General features: G+C 38.8%; 1 protein-coding gene across 3 annotated transcripts; it reads left to right on the forward strand.

The window, feature by feature from the left end:
• The first annotated feature begins 341 nt into the window (after positions 1-341).
• On the forward strand, positions 342-19900 carry LOC127411041 (zinc finger protein Rlf-like). 3 transcript variants are annotated; one of them, XM_051646367.1, is made up of 9 exons: positions 342-615; positions 4168-4322; positions 4491-4572; positions 4905-5040; positions 8309-8511; positions 8762-8898; positions 12145-12286; positions 12383-14552; positions 14622-19900. In XM_051646367.1, exons 1-9 carry the CDS (start codon positions 433-435, stop codon positions 17567-17569), a joined length of 6156 nt encoding a protein of 2051 aa, XP_051502327.1. In that variant the 5' UTR covers positions 342-432; the 3' UTR covers positions 17570-19900. The 3 variants fall into 3 exon arrangements, with proteins under 3 accessions (XP_051502327.1, XP_051502326.1, XP_051502328.1); XM_051646366.1 differs by having other exon boundaries at positions 12383-19900; XM_051646368.1 differs by lacking the exons at positions 342-615; positions 4168-4322; positions 4491-4572; positions 4905-5040 and adding an exon at positions 5956-7699 and having other exon boundaries at positions 12383-19899.
• Positions 19901-21482: the final 1582 nt, after the last annotated feature.

The following is a 21482-nucleotide window of genomic DNA, read 5'->3' on the forward strand; positions in this document are numbered from 1 at the left end:
CCTTTTTGGACCTTCAGAGTTCTGGTCACCATTCACTTTTACTGTATGGTCCTACAGAGCTGAGATATTCTAAAAATCTCCATTTGTGTTCTGCTGACGAAATAAAGTCCTGCATATCTGGGAAGGCATGAGGATGAGAGAATTTTCATTTTTGGATGAACTATCCATTCCATTTAAAGACTTATTCTTTACATTTACAAATATTTAAAATAAAATATCATATTAAATATACTTTTTCTTATCACACATTCGAAAAATTTCTCATTGTAAACTTTCAAAATTCTTAAAAAAATAGATACTTAAAAACAAGGAAGGTCGATGCGCGTCAACTTGGAGGGGGGAGTTCCTTACAGCTCAGTCCCAGCTGGAGCAGGAGGCCCTTCACTATCACATGACTGTAAGTGTGCGTACGCGCCGTGGCTGCCAGTGAACATGGCGGATGAGAACGCAGAAGCGGAGCTCGACTGGAGCGGCCGAGCCAGCCTGCTGCTCGACGAAGACACGTTTTTCGCCATGGAGGGTCTGCAGGCCACCCTTCAGCAGCTCGAGGCCGAGCTTCGGCAGCAAGACCTTTCCGAAGAATCGTCCACGGAGTATTGCAACAACTTCTGCCAGGTACGTGCTGTTAAAAACGGCTGCGGGCATGTGAACTGTTTATGCAACAATCCAGCGCTTGTGGTAGATTTCGTTAGCTGACCACAGAGGCAAGTTGTGGCTACAACCAGCAAGCTCGTGAAATCAATGTGTGGGCCGCTCAAGAAGAGCCATGCTAACGCGAAACTATTGCTGGCGGATTGTGGTGACATGCATGGTCGATAAGCAGCTAAATAGAAATGTTGCAGTCTTCTAGTTGTCCATTACAAATTGCTAGATGTATTTGGTTGAGTTGGTTTGCTGATATTCCGTGTCAGTTTGTTGCACGGCTTCCCCTGGCCCCTAGCATAGGACGATATAAGCATGTCTATAAGTGGTCAGTAACAACACATTTATATTATGAATTAATTAGGACGGCCTTCTTGAAACGGCATTTCCATGCTAAATAATTTAAACGGATATATCTTTTGTAGGTAGCAGTCTGGGATACAGCACGTTAGGATGGGGTGGGGCTCGGTTGTGTTTATCTAGTCTCATGCAGATGTTATGGATCAACTGGGGATCGTGTTAACTCGGGATGTGCGCGTGCACGTGACAATTTTTACTTGCCTTTTCAGCAGAATCGTTTAATGTGAATTGTCAAGGAGCAAAGAAAAGACGTTTTGCATATTATAAAACATTTTGGCATCATTATTAAACTGAGTTTTTTCATCGATGTCTGTTCTAATTAATTTGACAGTTTAAGAGCGATTTTAACCGTTTCACAGGGTAACATGGTTGCCCATGTTAAAGTGGGATACTGGTTTGAATGGAAACTGGCGATTACACTTGTCAGAATAGTAAATCATATGTGGAAGTATTTTATTTGCAACACTAAAGCATCATATGCTGATATGTGTCAATAATATACTTTCAATTGCTTGTATGTCTTTATTATGAATAATGGCTTGATTAAATAATAGTTTGAATAACTTTCTCCAACCTAGAATAAACCTAGATGGGACACTGGTCCAGTGCCTATTGCCAATATGACATAGCAACCTGTTAAAATCCCAATCATTCAGGACAAATTTAAAACTTTACTGCAGATTATGATGTATTTTTAACAGGTCTTTTGAAAACAATTTTGTAAATCACATACACAGACACAATTTATTATATTGTCTTAAATCAAAATTGCAACTGAATCTAACAGCCAGTAATTACAGTATACTCTACTGAATTGTCTTAGAATCGTTGAATTACTGAAATGTGAACAACATTTTCTAAAGTTTACAGGCTTTTTAAAATTGTCAAACAATTTTAAGATTTAAGATTGAAAATCGTAAGATTTTGCCTAACAAACAAAATCATTATGTTTCTTAAAAAATTTCTCATGCTTTCTCAGAGTACCATTTATTCTCATCCATTGGTCAATTTGGCCTTTGTACTTGCTCTCCACCAAAAATATTGCAGTGTTCTGAAAGATCATCTTTTGGCTGTCATGGGTAGTCAAACATATGACATTGTCATGCACACAACCTTTAAAAAGTAAAAGATGTTATTATAGCAATTTAAATAAAAATGCAGGGAATTGAACTCCAAGTCTGTATTCATGGTTTGCAAACACACTACCCCTAGACCAACAGATCTTTTATGTGAACAGTAACAATTGTTTTATCAACTTTATCAAGCTATTGTTTTTTATAAATAAAAGTAATTTAAGTGTATAGGCATATTGTTAACACATATAAGCCTGTGATGCTTTAGTGTTGCAAATAAAAGACTTCCACATATGATTTACTATTCTGACAAGTGTTATCGCCAGTTCCCATTCAAACCAATGTCCCACGTTACCATGGGCAACCATGTTACCCTGTGAAGCCATGTTAAAATCGCTCTTAAACTGTAAAATTCACTGAAACAGACATTAATCATACAAAGCGGGTTAATAATACCAAAAAAAAAGTATGATGTGTAAAATGCCTTTTCTTGGCTCCTTGGCAATTCACGTTAAACGAATCTGCTGAAAATGCAAATAAAATTAACGCGCACATCCCCAGTTAACACAATCACCAGTTGATCCATAACACTGGCAATCGGTCTGTTGTAACTTTGATGTCGCTGTCGTGTAGTGAAATAGTGGTACTTTTTTTTTTTATCACAATCTTCATATCAAGTGCAGTCATTTGGTCTGAGAAATATACAATTCACAAATCTAATCAATTTTTATTTTTTATTTTTTTTAATCAAGTTGTGTCTGGTTTCGGGGGGGTTTTAAGTTTGAAAGAGTTTGTGCTCTTAATCACAACTGAGCAACTATGCTAGAATGACCATACATTTGCAGGTGAATTGTGGTGTCAGGCTCAACAAGAATTGTGCATCTGGGAAGGCATGAGGATGAGAACATTCACATTTTTGGGTGAACTATCACTTTAAGTGTTAATTTACAAAAAATATTAATTAAATTGAGAAATTAAAGCCAGCAAACAGTCTAGCCTGCTAAGAACCTAGTAGAGCAATCAGCTAAGGCTGATTTAAGCTGTTAATTGCGATTAGGTGTAGACAGTTATCCTAGTTGTGCTGCCCTACATTGTATTTTACTATTTAGACAATGATTGTGGCATTGGAAGAATAATTATTTAACAACTAAGAGTTTATCCTCTGCTTTAGACTGTGAAAGTCTCACAAGGAAGCACCACAGGTGTTCTGAGGCGAATCTGGTTTACAGGGCTATACCCAGTTACCCAGAGGGAGGCTCTCCTAATATTAGTCTGAGAGGTTAAATATGGCATGCATGACATTTCCTCTCTCCTTCCCTATAATAAGACATCAGCTGGGAATTCACATCCTTGTGGCTCGATGTTTGTGAAAGGGGAGTATTTGCATGTATTTGCACTGTGCTCAAGTTGCATCTGCTTCCATCCCAAAGGTCCAATCAAAGCGCCCCAGCACAGATGGAGTGCTGTATCAGGGGTTTCTCCTCTGATGCTCCCTTGTGTGGACCTGTAGACTTGTGGTAGAGACACCAAGTGTCAGACAGGCTCAGGTTTCTTTCTTGAACATAATGCCTCTGCCCAATAATTGTTGAAATATTAAACTCAAATGAAGGCTACGCTTTAACAGATTGCATTTGGATATTTTGATCTTTATTGTTGTTAGTATGTTTTGATATTTGTATCTGTATTTTAATGGCTTAAAGAGTTCACCCCAAAAATAATTTTTTTGCCATTTATTCACCCTCATGTTTGGTGTCATATAATTGTAAGGACTTTCTTCTGTGGAATACAAAGAGATATAAAGCAGAATATAGTTTCAGTCACCATTTACTGTCATTGCACCCTTTTTTTATACAGTGAAAGTTAATGGTGACTGAGGCTGTCAGTCCCTAACATTCTGCCTTATCTCCTTTTGTGTCCCGCTGAAGAAATTCATATGGGTTTGAAACATCATGAGGGTTAGTAAATGATGACAGAATTAATTTTTTTGAGTGGATTATCCCTCTAATGGTTATATATACAGTATAGTTTTTTGATGATCTAATTTTTGTTTATTTTATTTTTTTTTATGAATTTGTGTGGTCTGTTCTTTTAGGCTCTAATGCACTATGCTGGGAGCAGAAATTCAGTGGAACATGGATTGCCTCTGTTGGAAGTCTACTGTCTGTCAATAAACTGTTTCGCTGCTGCCAGGCCACATCTCACAGCTGACTCCCCAAATGTTACCCTCGTGCTCAAAAGACTTGCATTGTGAGTGCTATTATTAGTATACTAATATATAATGTTAAGACTTTAACATTTTAATATTTTCAAAAATATTGGACAACAGATTGTACATCACTGAATATGGTGATATGTAATGTTAATAGGGCCTACTATGGTTGACCTAATGTTTTTAAATCCTGTTGTCATCTCCAGGAGTTGCCTTGAATTGTTGCTGTCAGTGCCTCATAATGAAATACCGTATGAAGCCTGGCTGCAATTCCATGGTTCAGTTCAGGTAAGATCAAATAATTAGGTTTTATGGCACTAAGTTGACTTTGTTGTGTGTAAAGGTCTGAGTATACTACGGTTGTCCACGTTGCTGATTGCTCCGCGCACAGTATGTGTGACACAAATTTTGTCATCAGCACAGATTTTCTCTTCCCCAATTTTTTTTTTTTTTCACCCAATTTGGAATGCCCAATTCCCAGTGCGCTTTTAAGTCCTCGTAGTCGCGTAGTGATTCGCCCCAATCCGGGGTCTTAAGCCATTGCTGAAAAGTTGAATATCAAAAAGAAGAGAGTAACAGAATCAGGCTCTCACAGCACTGTGGTTTGTCTCTCTTTACAGGCGGCCCATGAGGCCATGCTGCAGTATGGCAGTACAGATTTGCAGGCCCTGCTGAACATCACAGGGGAGGGGGGAGCATGGAATAACCCTGTCTTGGTCTCGCTTCTTACAGGCCAGCCCACAGAACCTGATGAGGGTCAGTAATTCCATATTGCAATATTGTTCATATGCCCACCATACTTTGCAAGTGAAAATGGAGTCTGTCTATGAAGAGATTTTGCCCTTTCTCAGGTTTGTTCATTTCGGTAGGCGGGCTGACATTTTATTACATATCATTAGGCCTATGTGTGAAGTGTTTTCTAGCTTAAGGATATTTTGATAATGTATGTAAATCGACTAGTTTGTGGGTTGTGTCGTGGAATATTGTCGAATATGTCGTGGATTCTTTTCCCTCTCAGTAAGAAAACTCTCAAAGTCAGGAGTTCCAGGTGTCAAATGTCAGAGTTTATTGAGCCAAACAACAAACCCAAGATGCCAGCTGATGATCTGACTCTCTCGGTCCAGACTCTCATTCTTATATAGTTTATCTCGAATTACCTCATACACAAGCCTCTCTTTTTTTTTTTTTTTTCCCTTTTGGGATTTTTCCCCTTTTTCTCCCAATTTGGAATGCCCAATTCCCAATGCGCTCTAAGTCCTCGTGTTCGCTTAGTGATTCGACTCAGTCCGGGTGGCGGAGGACGAATCCCAGTTGCCTCTGCGTCTGAGACAGTCAACCCGCGCATCTTATCACGTGGCTGGTTGAGCGCGTTGCCACGGAGGCTTCACGCCATCCACCGCGGCAACCACGCCATCCACCGCGGCAACCACGCTCAATTCACCATGCGCCCCACAGAGAACAAACCACATTATAGCCACCACGAGGAGGTTACCCCATGTGACTCTACCCTCCCTAGCAACCAGGCCAATTTGGTTGCTTAGGAGACCTGGCTGGAGTCACTCAGCATGCCCTGGGATTCAAACTAGTGAACTAGTGAACTCCAGGGGTGGTAGCCAGCGTATTTTACCACTGAGCTACCCAGGCCCCACACAAGCACCCATTGTGGTCAATGGGTGCCGTCCACCACCATTATTTCACAGAGCCTCTGACTTCTTTTTAATGGTGGAAATCTGGCTTTTAGTCCATTTAAAAAAAAATAACCTTTTAAACTCATTTATTATGAAAGTATGCATTTTGAGTAAATGGAATATAACAGTTTAAGCATAATACAGTAACTTTGAACATTGGCTGTGGTAATCTTTAACTATTGGCTGTGTTTTTCAGTACCTAGGAATGCATTGTACCATTGTTTTTGCTACAGCTGTGTGCACCATGTGTTTCTCACAGCATCAGCACTTAGGCCTCATATTCTCTTTCCTGGATCTCATAATATCCAGACTATTCTATATAAGTGCTTTTTCTATGTTTGATATAAAAATACACTATAATATAGAAAAAATATACTATAGTTGACTGAATGACTATTTGCCTACTCAGTCTTAGGGAAACCCTGTATAATTAGTCTGACCCTGATCACATGAGTATAGAGGGTGCTTACATAGACACTGTCTTATGTTTAAAAACAACTGGATGGAGTGCAACAAAATGCAGGTTGCGTCAAGATGCTTTTTTTAAAAAGTTGCACTATTTTTATCTTGACAAGCTTTCTATAAAGCTGTCTAAGCCCCTGTGTACACATTGTATTAAGATGCATTTTTGGTGAATCGATAACATGTGGTCAGCGCTAAATACAGGTCTAAACGGTGTCTAAAACATTTTGTGATCGGATCACAAAAACGACACACGAATGTGGTCAAAAACGCATTTGAGGTGTAAATGCTAAATCTGTCCTGTATTCGTTTCGGCAGCAGCGAAGCGCAACCCCTCACCTGTCAGTCAACTGCTGCGCTAAAACAAGAGTTTAAACTTTGCCGGTTACAGTTAGTTTAAAAGGAAATAACGGCCCGATCAGAATTTTTAAAAAAAGCGGATACATTAATGAACACGAGAACTTCACTGATCTTCTTCAGTGTGTCTAATATCAACATGCACGGACACTTATGAGAAGCACGAACATCTGCAACTCAGGTTACTACAACTAATGCACTAAAATAAAAGGCAGTTCTGCTCGAAATGTTGTGTTTGTACTTTAGATTAAATTTCCGCTGCATTTAGGAGAAATAGCATGCCGTTTTTTTTTTTTTCGCACTTTCTTTGTCTTTTCTGACTTGATTGCAGTTTATTATCATGCAGTAACATACCGACATAGTGATTAATGTATGTCGTCATGAAACAGAGTCCCTTCCCTCCAAATCCGATCATAAATGTCAGAGGAGACTCATTTAAGTGACCAGGTGTAAACAGCGATGTGTCTCGCCTGACCACATGTGATCGGATCACCCGAGACGCATCTTAATACCAGGTGTAAACGGGGTCTAAAGACTGCAACACTCACGCTTGAACAGGAACTGTCAAACAACAGAGCAAGATGAGACGCAATGACCAGTCTGTATTCTTTAAATGAATTTAAAGAAGCAAATATTAAAATGAACTCTGAAATATACACTATTTATCATCATGACCATCACTAGCATGTAAAGCCGGCACCACACTTGCAGACTCCTAACAACTCTGTTTTGGCTGAAAGTTTCACACTTGCAAACTGTTTTGCTGAGATCTCACTCTTTTTAGTTGGATGTGTGACATGTTTGCTGATTAAGAATGGTGGAGGGGTGACAGACATACCAACTCACCGCAGCTCTCTCTCTGATTTCCTGTCATGTGGATCACAAGTATCCTCTGAGCTTTAACAATGGTAAAAGAGTTATTTAGGATGTGATTCATGGAGTAACTTTACCTTGTGAAAGTGTGTGATTTGTGTATTTATCCCCTCAAGGCTTGCTGTAGAACGCATATGTCCATTCAGTGAGTAAAAAAATTACATTAAATAAAAACAGACTGTTGTGCTTCCGCTCTCTGATTTCATTGGTCAATTTAGTGTAGGAAAAACACTTGGTGACAATCACTAAGGCTGTGAGTGTGATCACAGTTAAAAATGTTGAGATCAGCTTGACGACTTGTCCGTTCTTCTGTAAAGAAGAAGCTCATTGGTCGCTTGACAAGAACCCGCCTTGGTGACAGAACGATTTTTTTAAAGCAAGCTTGATGTGCTTTAACAGTTTTTAAAGCCATTAACTCAGAAGGGAATCCCGACTGTCAAGTGAATAACGAACTCCTGCTAGTAGACGCTAATGCTCAATTGGTCTTTTCCCTACTGGCTGGCGATTATGTAAATGAAGCTCACACCTGGACATCGGCTAGCGTGGTGCCGGCTTAACATGACAATTCATAGCTTCAGACAGCTTTGATATCCACTGTTAAACACTATCAGTATTTTATTTACCACTGTTGTCTTCTGGAACAGTGAATGCCTATCTTGCTTTGGAGGGAGAGGGTTTCATGGAAATGAGGATCAAACACCTGGAGAAAGTAGGGGAGGTAGAGAAGGCCCTGATCCTCAACAAAGCCTGTGCTAACTGTAGCCTCCTGCCCAACCAGGCCACCTTTCGGCAAACCTTTGTCACCCAACTGTGCCAGCAGCTCCCTAGTGAGGAAGCAATTATAGAGGTAAAGTGCCATCCAGCTTTTAGATTGTCCATTTGTTGTTGTTTTTTTAGAGGATATTTCAGGTTTTGGTGAAGTCATTTCGAAATGTGAATCTATCTGGAGAATATTTTTTACTGTCTTAGACTGTCAAATGCAATAGTCAGTGCAATAACTTTTTTCTTTTTTTTTCTTTTTTATATTTCTTTAATGATTTATTATTTTATAATCAGTCATAAAGATAAAAAACATTTTGTCATCTTTACATTTCTAGATTTCTAGAATAGATGGGAAAGATGTCCTGGACATTATTTGCAACATGGACACTGAAGGAGATGAGAACACAGCCTTGATCCTGTGCACCACCTATTTGACACAACAGCTACAGAAGGAGAGCTTGTACTGCACCTGGTGAGGGCCTGTTTGAATCACTCCTTTTCAGAACTGTATGATTTTACATCATGTATGATTTATACCATTTGCCTCTGCGTTTACACCTTAAGTCCCTTTCAATTGTTCCGGACCGAAAACGTTATTTTTAAATGTTGGCAACTGGTTAAAACTGGTTATTTTCATTCCGATCGTTTTTTAAGTCTAAATGGTTTATCACAATACTTTTTCGAAATTACACCACTGCCTGTTGCCCAAAAAAATGAGGCTTCTCTCTTTTTAGTTGAACATAAGCATGTGCTTTGATTCTGAAGGAAACCGCTAGATCACACATTTCTTTGCCTTAATGCATGTTGTGGATGTAGCTTCTGTGACATGCTGAAGACCTTTTAGACAACCATATATAATTACTACGTATACATGCACGGTTAATACAAGGAAAAATATTGAGCTAGAAAGTACATTTCTCAGTTGTTTCCAAGTCTTCAATGATTTATTGTTAGATACGATGCATTAATACAGATTTAATGCTGCCGGGTTCTGACCGAGAAGCAGATCTGTAATTAAAACAAATAATTAAAATGAAATAAATAATAATTAAATAAATATTAGACGTTTAAAATATAATAATTTGGCTCGCATAATATGAAGTTTAGTCTAAACACACCCAAGCAGTGTTTGCATTACTGTTATGATATCTTTACTGATAATTCCCCCTCATGGGAAAACATTTTATTGCATATTTTTACTTTTTTTGTTTAAGGCTAGTCCCTTATTTTGAGCTTGTTTTTCCTGACCAGGGGCCATATGTTTAAAGCCGCTTAGAGTAAAATTTTAGTCTTAAGTGTGTCAAAATTCAAAGAATTCTAATAATTTTACTCATTCTTAAGTTTAGTAATAAAAAGTGTCATTTATAAAGGTTCATAAGTGTTAAGACTTGGCCTCAGCTCCTTAATTGTTTAAGAGTGCTGGAGAGGTATCCTAACCTAGTTAGGAGTAGCATGATGACTGTGTTCCGCAGAGAACACACTCCACAACAAAGAATGTGTTGGACTTAAGATAGTGGAATTTGGGCAAATGTGTTTCATAGTTAAGTGAAATGAAATCCATCAATATATATTTTTATTGCAGCGCATTTTTTCATTTAATGAATACATTGAAACTTTTTGTTTCGAATTATGCATTTGAAAAATATTATGGGTTACATGCCTAAGATTTCAGAGGGCTGTAACAACTAATTAATATAATTAAAATTTCACTAAAATGATAAAAATCAATGATAAATATAATCAACAATGAATTCAATTATGATTAGTCAAATATCTTTTCACTAGCACCGCAGCCTCCGTCAGTACGGTAGGGAAACGTGTTTTGATGGGGAAAAAAAGACATTTGAAAAATGGTACAGAGCTGCATCTGAAAAGAACCCAACCCGAGCACTATATAAAATGTTTAAGCTCATAGTTTTGTTTGGGGTGTCCGGTGCTTTAACTCCAGCACATAACTTACATTTTACTGATTTAGTCTTATTTGTAATTTGTATAAACTCAAAGTCATGAAAGTTACTTGTCCAAAAAAATAAAATAATAATAATAAAAACAATAATAATGGTGTGAAGTAACCAAATGGAGATCCACAATAAAATATTACTGATATGTTGAACGTCAGATTTATCACTAAATTGAATCGTGTTTTATTGAAATCTTATTTGTAACTGTAATGGGATTATAACCGTTTGGTTTATTATTTCATTTCATGATTTAAATTGTTTCTTTATATTTCTTCTATTTATATTGCAAGATTTTGCATTTAGATTTTTTGTAGCCTTCAGTTTGCACATTGTTTGAGAACAACATTCGGCAAGATGTGGAATACTGTTTTAAAATACAGGAAATTAAATTTGGCTTTCTCATTTGATTAACAGAAAAATAACCTATTATCAAAATATTGTTTTATGTGTTGTATATTAAATCATGAGTGATTTAATGATGTCATACCAGCTGGAACATATTACCCTTGCAGGCTCTCTACAGGCTGATTCAGTGTTTGAGGGCTAACATTTTGAGTAGACATCACTATAGTCACAACACTTAAGTGTCACCTCAGTCAGCACCTAAGAATCAGTCTTAGACTTTGCTGAAAGTTGCTTTTAGCGTCTTTATAAAAAGCTCCTACTCTTTGCCAAGAATTTTTTTTTAACTTTTTTTTTTTATTTTTTTTACCCAATTTGGAATGCCCAGTTCCCAGTGCGCTTTTAAGTCCTCATGGTCAAGTGGTGATTCGCCTCAATCCGGGTGGCGGAGGATGAATCCCAGTTGCCTCTGCGTCTGAGATCATCAACATCACATCTTATCACGTGGCTTGTTGAGCGTGTTGCCACAGAGACATAGCGCGTGTGGAGGCTTCACGTCACCCACCGCAGCATCCCTGCTCAACTCACCACACGCACCACCGAGAACGAACCACATTATAGAGACCACGAGGAGGTTACCTCATGTGACTCTACCCTCCCTAGCAACCGGGCTAATTTGGTTGCTTAGGGGACCTGGCTGGAGTCACTCAGCACGCCCTGGGATTCGAACTAGCAAACTCCAGGGGTGGTAACCAGCGTCTTTTACCCCTGAGCTACCCAGGCCCTGAAACAGATTTTTTTTAAACTTAAGTCAAAGCTTAAGGCTATTCTTAGGATCATTTCTGGAAGTTTTTTGCATACGGCCCCAGGTCCCTTTTTTCTTGAGAGATCTCGTAACACTGCAACTAGTATATCACCCACCCTTAGCACAGAGTAATGTCATGTGTAATGTTTAATGTAAAAAAATTTTTTTTAAAAAAGAACATCATTATCAGTTCTTTAATTCTTACCAGTTACCGATTGGAAAGGAAGTGGTGGAACGCCAGAACCGGAACAAAAAAATACAGTTTCTGCTCAGAACGAACCGAAATGAAAAACATTTTGTATTTAGTCCCTGCTCTGACCACCTCCAAATGGAGTTAAAGTGATCAGATCACAATGTGTTTCCAAGACATATTTGACCCTTTTTATTCTTTTGACAGTGTACACTTGTGATCTGATCACATGGGACAGATGAAAACCTAAATGGTCCTAAATGTTCAGGACAAAAAGGCCCTTGATGTTGTAGCCAGTGGCATCATAGTTGGTCCACAGGACATCAGCATAGATTATCTTTAGAGGAATGACTTGAATGGGGAGATTAGTTTTCAATGTATGTCTCTAATAGAACTTCTGTTTTCTGTGATGTCTCTCAGGGAGTTAATCCTTCTTTGGAGCAAACTGCAGAGAAGAATTGATGAGTCCCTTGAATCATTTCTTGAACGGTGCTTGCAGTTTGGAGCCATTGCCAAGACTATCTACCCTCTTCTTTTCCTCATTCGTGTAATTCAGACAGAGGTGAATAGACTTATTTCATCTCTTTTTATTTAATTTATAATATTTAATCAAGGTATGGGTGCTTCTAAATCTTCAATTTTTTTTTTTTTTTTTCAGACAATGCACCTTGGCCTAGCAGTATCAGTTGAACTGTGTGTGAAAGCTCTTCAGCTTCCAAAGCAAGAAGATGTAGACTCTAAAACAATGGTCTGCAAGATGGTTGCCTGTCTCCTTCCTGAGGATCTGGAGATGATACGGGCCTGCCAGCTCACAGAATTCCTCTTAAGCCCTGCTCAGGAGTCTTTTGATGTTCTTAAGGACCTCTACACACATCCTGATCAAAAATATGATGAGGAAAATGCCATTATTCCAAATTCCCTGCGCTGCGAACTGCTACTTGCTCTGAAAGCACACTGGCCCTTTGACCCTGAATTTTGGGACTGGAAAACTTTGAAGCGGCACTGCATTCGATTACTGGGGCTAGAACCTGAGGAGGAGGTGGAGGATGAAGCAGCATCCGAGGAGCTGTATAATCTAGAAGCAGTTTTGAATGAAGAGGCAGAGGAGGAGGGAGATAAGTGTGAAATCAATGGATTTAGCAGCAATGAACAAGAGCAGACAGAGGAAAAAACAGTTTCAACAAAGGAACAAAAAGTCTTGAAGAAAAAAGCACAAGGTCTTAAATGTCAGAAGTATAAGTTTCTCTGCCAGATATGCCATAAAGAAGTGGTTGAGTCACGAATCTGTCACCACACCAAAAAACATATGGAGAATGGTGTGTGGAGGTGCCCTATATGTCTACAAGAGTTCAAAATTCGAAAGGAGTTTGTGGCACACTCTAAAAAACACATTAAGATGCCTACAAAGGCCCGTCACTGGAAAAAGAAAAAAGTAAAGAAGAAGGTGGACCAGAAAAAAGATTTTAAAGAGAATGGTTTCGATGACCTAGAGCCTGGTCAAATTCCTTTAGACCCTTCCCTTGCCATGTACTATCAGTCCACCCATGACCCTGTTGTATTAGAACATATATTAGAGCAAGCAGCTAGTGTGCCTAAAAACCAAGAAGAAAATGATTTTATCACATTTGACTACATCAACACATACTTCAAATTACAGGATCGTGATGTTTACCAGTGTCCAGCCACTGGCTGCTCAAAGAATTTTAAACTTTTCAAGTACATGGGTATACACATAAAAAATGAGCATGATAATGATGACCCCAACTTAAAACATTATCTGGAGATGAAAGATCGGCGGGAGAAGTGCACTTTTTGCCGGAAAACCTTTATGACTGGCTACCACCATCGCAAGCACCGTCGGGTCCATTATGGAGATCATCCTTTTACGTGTGTGGTCACCGGATGTGGCGCTCATTTTAACGCCACCAATGAACTCCTTGCGCATAAACATAGTCATGGGTATCATTTGTCCTATGGCTGCGAGTTGAAAGGCTGCAGTTTCTCATACTGTGACCTTGGGCAGCTCTACCACCATGAGGCACAGCACTTCCGCGATGCTGCTTATACTTGCACCAGTCCAGGTTGCAAGCAATTTTTCTACTCACGCAGAGAATTTCTAAAACACTTGGCCACTCATAACATCACTTTCACAGAGGAAGACTTTGAGAGGCAGAGAAAAATGAAAAGAAAACTTTTGCTCCCAAATGTAAAAGATGATAGGGGCTCTGAGTCAAAGGCGGAATTAGAGAATGGTGTCCAAAAAAGTGGTTCAAGTTTATCATCGCAGCCCTCGGAATGCAAAGAATCTAAGGCTTCATTGACATGTGTTGCTGTCTGCTTTGATGGCAAAAAATTCACCTGTGGCCTAAAAAGGTGTGGAAGGACCTTCACTAACACCAGAGAACTTCATAAGCATTTGAAAATTGCCCATGCAGACAAATTTAATGAAGAGGATCAAATTTGCAAAAAAAAAGTACAAGCAAAGCATTTGAAGACTCAAACTATTGAAATGCATAAAAATGGCCAGGGTAATGGGTCATCTACAGAGGAATCTACTCAAGAAAAGGCTGTCTCACCTGCAGCTGGTTCTGTATATTGTGACACAACCCTTTTAGACACTGAACTTGGTGCAACGCTAACTGAGATCATGCTTGGATTAAGTCAACTAAGCCTTATTACTCCTAGCACCAGATATGTTAGGCGTAACTCACAGAGAACTGTTTCAGGATCTAACACGCCATTGCTCACTTGCCTCTCTACCTTGAATGCAAGATCACCAGCCAAAGCAACAACAAACAACACAACTGAGCTGAGAACTCCTGTGGAAGGTAGTGATTCAAAGAGACCTGCCAAAGCAACAACAAACAACAAAACTGAGTTGAGAACTCCTGTGGAAGGTAGAGATTCAAAGAGATCTGCAAAAGCAACAACAAACAACAAAACTGAGCTGAGAACTCATGTAGAAGGTAGTGGTTCGAAGAGACTGCCCAGCAAAACAGAATCACCACAAACACCTGATAACATTAAAGAATCCGTGTTGAAGTATGAACCACAAAGTGAGATCCTTGTGAAGCCTCCAACCAAGCCATACACCTGTGAAGCAAAAACCTGCCAATACCAGAGTGTTACTAGCTTTGATTTAATCCAACACTATATAACGTTTCATGGTTGCTCTTTGGAGGAGGTGAATCAGATGGAGGTGTTTCAATCTCAAACACTGAAGCCTTTCAAAACACTTGATGATAATGTTAGAGATTCTGTCTTTGAGAAGGATCAACCACAAAATGAGTTCCTTGTGCAGCCCACAACCAAGCCTTATACCTGTGAAGCTGACAATTGCCATTACCAGAGTGTTACTAGTCGTGCTTTAATGCAGCACTATATTAAGGTCCACCATTACTCTGAGGAGAAAGTGAAAGAAATGGAGGTGTTTCGGTCTCAAACATTCAGGCCCTTCCAGTGCCATCTTTGCTCCAAGTGCTACAAAAATAAAAAAGGGTTGAGGGTCCATTATATGCAGATGCATGACATAACTAAAGCAGTTGTTGAACAGATGAGTTGCTCTTTTAAAAAGAAGCTGGGTGATGAGGCACCCTTGTTGTCCTCATCCAAAATAAAGAAGAGAAAGAAGTCACAGTCATCGAAAATGGATGAGGTTAAATCCCAAAGAAGAGATGCGTGCAAATGGCAACCGAGATGCCAAAAAGGAAATGAACAATTGTGGAAAAAGAAACTATGTAGGAAAAATGACAAAGTTAAAGCTAAAGAGAAAAGGCAGAGCAGCGGCATTTTATCATCACCACAGCAGGTCATTTCTGAGACTGATGCTAATGTAAACCATTCAAAGAATGATGGTAGTGGAAGCCACCGCTTGGTAGCAAAAGAAAACCTAAGCTACATCCTCAGCAAATACAACAAACACTTTACCTGCACACACAAGAACTGCAAAGCTGCTTTCACCAATCAGAAAGGTCTTGTTGGCCACCTTCAGTTTGTGCACCACTCTAATTGCTCACAGTTGTGTTTCCCATGTGAACACAATGGATGCAGTAAGCAATTTAACCACTATTCAAGTCTTACTAGCCACTACCGCCGAGTGCATAACCTTACCAAAAAGGAAATTCCCTCAAAAACATCCTGCAATGGAAATTCAAAGAGCATACCAAAAAGACAAACAGCCACATTGGAAGAGCCCATACCAAGATATAAATGCACCTATGCTAACTGTAATGAATCATACCATCTCAACAGCAGCCTCTTGCGGCACACAAGTCAGTTTCACTGGAACCAGCCTCTCCCAAATCCAGTTGCCACAGCTGTGAACTGTGAGTTTATCCCAAGCTATAAAAAACACGTGTTCTATAGGTACTGTGATCCATCAGATTCCCTTGTGGTGCGTCTTCAAAGTACACCTAAGAAAGAGTCAAATAGTGGATGCCAAACTAAGCTGATCATCTCACCCTCCTCTCAATTCTCAAAAGACTCTCAAAAGCTAACTCTCAAGCAGTCTTTAAGATGCTGCCGCAAAGGCCAGGAACTTCATCAATCTGAGAAGAACTTTGAGTTGATTGAAGAAACAGCAGAAGAGGAGCCGGCTAAAGTATCTATAAAACCAACATCCAAAACAAGTGGAAGATTTGACCTGATTTTCTTCCGAACACATGAGGAGGCTTTGCAGATGTGCCAAGATCGCTGTCTACCAATGGCCTTTCCTTGTATGATACAGAACTGTGACTCTGTGGTCTCGTCTAAACGTAGTTTGCAACGACATTACATGAGGTGTCACAAAGTTGCACGCAAACTGTTGGATGATAATAAGGACAAGTTGTTTTACACTATTGAAAAACTAGAGGAGATTATACAAAAGAAATCTGCTGTTTCTGCAATACCTGATTTAACACAGATTCCAAATGGTGTCCTCAAGATGGAGTATCAAGCAGAGCCTTCGACCCCAGGTGGCCCATCACTGCCAATGAGCCTCCATTCAATCAAAACCGATTCAAAGGGGCAGGAGGTGGGCGAGTATTCAGGGGAGCCACTCCCTGACAGCAATTTGCTTATTGCCGCAGATGATTTGCTCTATGGGGAATCAAGTGGGCATCCTGCAGAGCCTATTTCTGAGAAGAGTCAAAGCCATGAGGAGAGGTCAGAGTCAAGCGCACCTCCCCTTATACGTCCACCACCGCTGGACCTCTCGCCACCCTCTACCCTCAGAATAGCTGTTGATGAAAGTTCATTTGAACCCTCTAGTAAAGACAGTTATAGTAAATCCATTAACATTCCTTCCTCTGTTTCCATATCAGTTCCGACCCCAACCCGGCAACCTCTCCGATGGAAGAATGAACTCTCTGAAGCACCTACCCTGGTTCCTCATTCACCAATCTCAATGGATCCCCGAACTCTCAATCTAGCCCCACGAGCTTTTGACATTACAGCTTACAAACCAGTTGGCTTTGAGTCTTCATTCTTGTCATTTATTAAGGAGAAGGAAGAAGAGGTTAATTATGACAAGCAGTGGACTGCAGTAGTTCCTAATCCTTGCCTCAAGCCAGATCTACCTCGCCGGAGAGATTGTTTACGACGGAACTGCTCAGTCAAGGAGAACAATGAGAGAGGAGCCACAATCTCTCGAAGCCACAGGTCTCAATCACCTCTGAGGCATTTGATCTCTAAAGGGGAGTGTACCTCGATCCAGAATCTGCGACTCATTTTGGAGAGGGCTTTGAGGGGCTTTGGTGACCAAGCTATAAAACAGCTACAGTTCTTGAAACCTGTGGTGGTTCTAGAGAGGCCCAAGTCCTCTGCCTCCATTTTTGATCTGTTACCCTCTGAAACAAAAGCTTAAGCTGCTACTAGGCACTAGGGCAGTTAAAACTCTTGCCCACCTTTTTTTATTTGAAAGACTTTCATAGTATTTTTATATCATGGTTACAATTTTGGTTCTTTGCTGTCAGGGTTAGGTACCTTGTTTAATTTGTGAATGTTTATGTGTATATAAGGGTAAATGGGGAAAAAATAAAAACAAATGAAATTTTGAACAATTATATTCTGTTTCTAGTGTTGTCATATCTGATGGCTCATCTTTTGAAAATGATTCTGAATCTTCCACAGTCTTCATGAGTTAAAAAGGAAGGCACTCAAGTAGGCCTGTCACGATAACTACTTTTGTTGGACGATATATTGTCCCAGAAATAATTGCGATAAACGATATTAATGTCATTTTAAGACCATTTTATGCCACTGATATAATAAAATAATAGCATAATAATGCAAGTACACCCTTTCAAAGAGCAAATGAACTTTTAATCTTAAGAATATTCAGAAATTGGAATTTAAATGTCAAAAAAAAAAAAAAATTAAAAAAAAAAATTTAAATCATGAAGGCCCCTCTCCATCTCCAACTGCGGTTTTTGTTCCCAGCCCAGAAAACTGGATGGGATTTTTATGTTTTAGATGAGCTTTTAAGTTAGTTGTATTGCCACTTTTCGTTGCCACTGTTTTAAACGAAGTCTGCATACCGGCTCGTTCACGTTAATGGACTCTCCTCTCTCATTCGCCTTAAAGCTAAATGTTCCCACACCGGAGCTGTGGATTGCGGCTTTGAAACCAAGTCCATTTGGACTTATTCTTCCAAACTTTCTGGCTGGAATTATGCAGTTGTCGGGAAAAAAACTATTACAGGGCTCGACTTTAATCATCAACATGTGCTTGTCCTTCGGACAAGTAAATAGATCATTCACTTGTCCAAGAAAAAAAGTTACTTGCCCGGAGACAAAAACAAAAGGCATAGGAAAGGGGAAAAAAAGAAAAGCCTCCGTCGTCATAATTTACACCTGACAGGGATTACGAACACAGTGCAGAAAGACAGTAAATCATTACCAACCCTCAAGTCTGTATGAATTTCTCTCTTCTGAGGAACATAGAATTCACTGTCCCCATCAAATAAAAGTGGATTGAGACCGAAACTAACATTCTCCCTAACTTCTTTTGAGTTCCACGAAAGATACAAAGTCAGACCGGTTTGGAACAACATTAAGGCGAGTAATGATGACAGAATTTTTGGTGACATTTTACAATAAGGTTCATTAACATTAGATAATGCATTAGCTATGATGAACTAACAATGAACAATATTTTACCGCATTTATCAATATTAGATTGCAAGTCAAATTCTCTTTAACTTGCCCTTTCAAAATTTCCACTTGTCCCGGACAAGCGTTAATGTCGAGTAACACGTAATCGTCACCTGTCGCTGTCCGCTGTGTGTGTGGAAGAGCTGAGCCCCACCGAAAAAAAAAAAAAAAAAAAAAAGAGAGGAGAGGACAGAGGCAACGCGACTAGCTAAAATGTTGGTGACATTTATTCTTATGTAAACAAACACGCATGTAAACAAAGTGGGCAATATCGAGGTCATGTCCATATATCGTACGATAAGTCGATAACGTAATTATCGTGACAGTCCTACACTCAAGCAGATCCAGTCGCACTGGTTATTGTGCAGAGTGTCTCACAGGGTACAGTTACATCATGACAAGTGCTCTTTAGGTAAATATGTGCATTTCCATAATCAGGTCAAAAAATTACATGTTCTGAATCGCACTGTTCTACACCGAACCTGCTTTGCTGAGAGTTATGGTTTCATTTTTTCATTGTGGTGCTGCAAAACCAACCAATCGTGTGTTGCCATGTCTCTAAAGTCATTCCACCAGCATAGATGACCTAAGTGCTAAGAAATCTGTTCAGGGAACGGGTTGTAATCCTACCATACCAAACTCTGTTCTGATGGAAATGCTGCTGGTGCTGTGACTTGTGTGCTCAGAATGGTTTTGCCTGATGATGGAAATGCACTCATTTTTTTTTCCTCTTTTGTTTTTTTTTTTTTTTTTTTTTTGTAAATGACATTGGGTGTATACAGTTTATCATGATTTGTTTGTTGGCTTGAAATTCCTTTGCTATTGATAAGGTACTAGACAAAGAAAAGCATACCCAGACATGACTAGAATTGTAAATAAATTAATAAACTTACAAATCATACTGGGAAAGCATTGCTTGTTAAGGAGGTTAACAGAAAGGTCTGGATACATCGGCCTTTGATTAGGTGACCGATATTCATCCTCAAATGGTAAGCCCAAAAACACTAACTATGCAGTACATGGTTTTACTCTCCCACCTGTGCAGCTACCTGTGGGTTAGTGTCAGTGTCATAAAAAAACACTTGAGCTGTTTCCATTTTTAGATAATACTTAGTTTATTCTTGTTTTGGGGTATTTTGTTAACTTAAAAAAAAAAATACTTGTCAGGTCTTACCATTTGACGTTTTGTCCTGGCAGTGTGCAAACCTGTCCCATTTTTTTATTTATTTTATTTTTTTGCAGTATGATACATGTCACTGGTTAAAAAGAATTCATGGGTATGAGTTAAACCATCATTGGACCTTTGGAAATACATTTCTAAAGAACACATTCCAAGTGCATTAAACGTACTAGAACTTCATTCTGGACCTAAACTGTTCTGGTCATTTGGGACTACAGTTTGGTTGCCAAATATACAAATATAATGCTGTTATTATGGCTTATATACAGTAAGTATTGTAGTTTAATTTGTTGATTATACCATACCTATGTACTTAAAAAGGCTTTCCTAATTTGTTAAGCTGGCTAAGACTTGACTCCACAATGCTTGATGTCCACTGGTTGATTTGATTGTGTTTGTAAGAGATGTTGCCAGTGGTGCTTTCAACAGTTATCAAAATAGCCCATAATACTTTGACAATTGTAAAAATGGCATTTCAGATTTAAATATTTACATGACATTTTTTTTTTTCAAAATACTCATGCAATCCAGTGTTATTATTGTTAACGAAAACTAAAATTAAAATAATTTTCTTAAACTAAATAAAAATAAAAACAAAAAATATTGGAATAAAACTGAAACTAGACTAAATGAATTTTCATAATTCCAAAACTAATTAAAATAAAAAATGTTCTTGAATTAATTTTAGTTTTAGGTTTTGATATAATAGGATGAATACGGGCAAAGTGGGACTCTTTTGGAAATTGTACTTTTCTTGACACTTTGAATTATGATCCAAATGCCACACAACCTGACATTTATACCTTTGAAAAAAGCTTAGGATGTATTCTACCTTAGTCAAAAGCAAAAATGAAGAAATATTCAATACTGGAAAGTAGAACTTTTGAAGACCGTCTTTTGATCAAATCCCAGATTGTTTTTTTTTTTGTTTTTTTTGTTTTTTTTGCAGTATTGGTAAAGTGGGACAGAGGAAAAATGATTCTCTAGACAATATCTACAATGTGTTTGGAAAGAATTTTTATATTTTCAATTACACTTTCACAAAATTAAGTTTATTTTTTATAACCTTAAGATTTACATCAAATTTCTGTCATTTTCTTTACCATTGCTTTTACCACTAGTGGACATGAAATGAGCTCTGCCACACATCCTAAAGTAAAATCATCCATTTAAAACTCAAAAAGTTAAAGGGAAAGTTCACCCTAAAATGAAAAGTCTCATCATTTACTCACCCTCATGCCGTCCCAGATGTGTTTGACTTTCTTTCATCTGCTGAACACAAAGATTTTTAGAAGAATATCTCAGCTCTGTAGGTCCATACAGAACAAGTCAATGGGGTCCAAATCTTTGAAGCTCCAGAAAGCACATAAAGGCAGCATAAAAGTAATCCATAAGTGGTTTATTCCATGTCTTTTGAAGTGATCTAATCTGTTTTGGGTGAGAAC

Source organism: Myxocyprinus asiaticus, chromosome 20, assembly GCF_019703515.2.
Source record: "Myxocyprinus asiaticus isolate MX2 ecotype Aquarium Trade chromosome 20, UBuf_Myxa_2, whole genome shotgun sequence".
Taxonomy (NCBI): Eukaryota; Metazoa; Chordata; class Actinopteri; order Cypriniformes; family Catostomidae; genus Myxocyprinus; species Myxocyprinus asiaticus.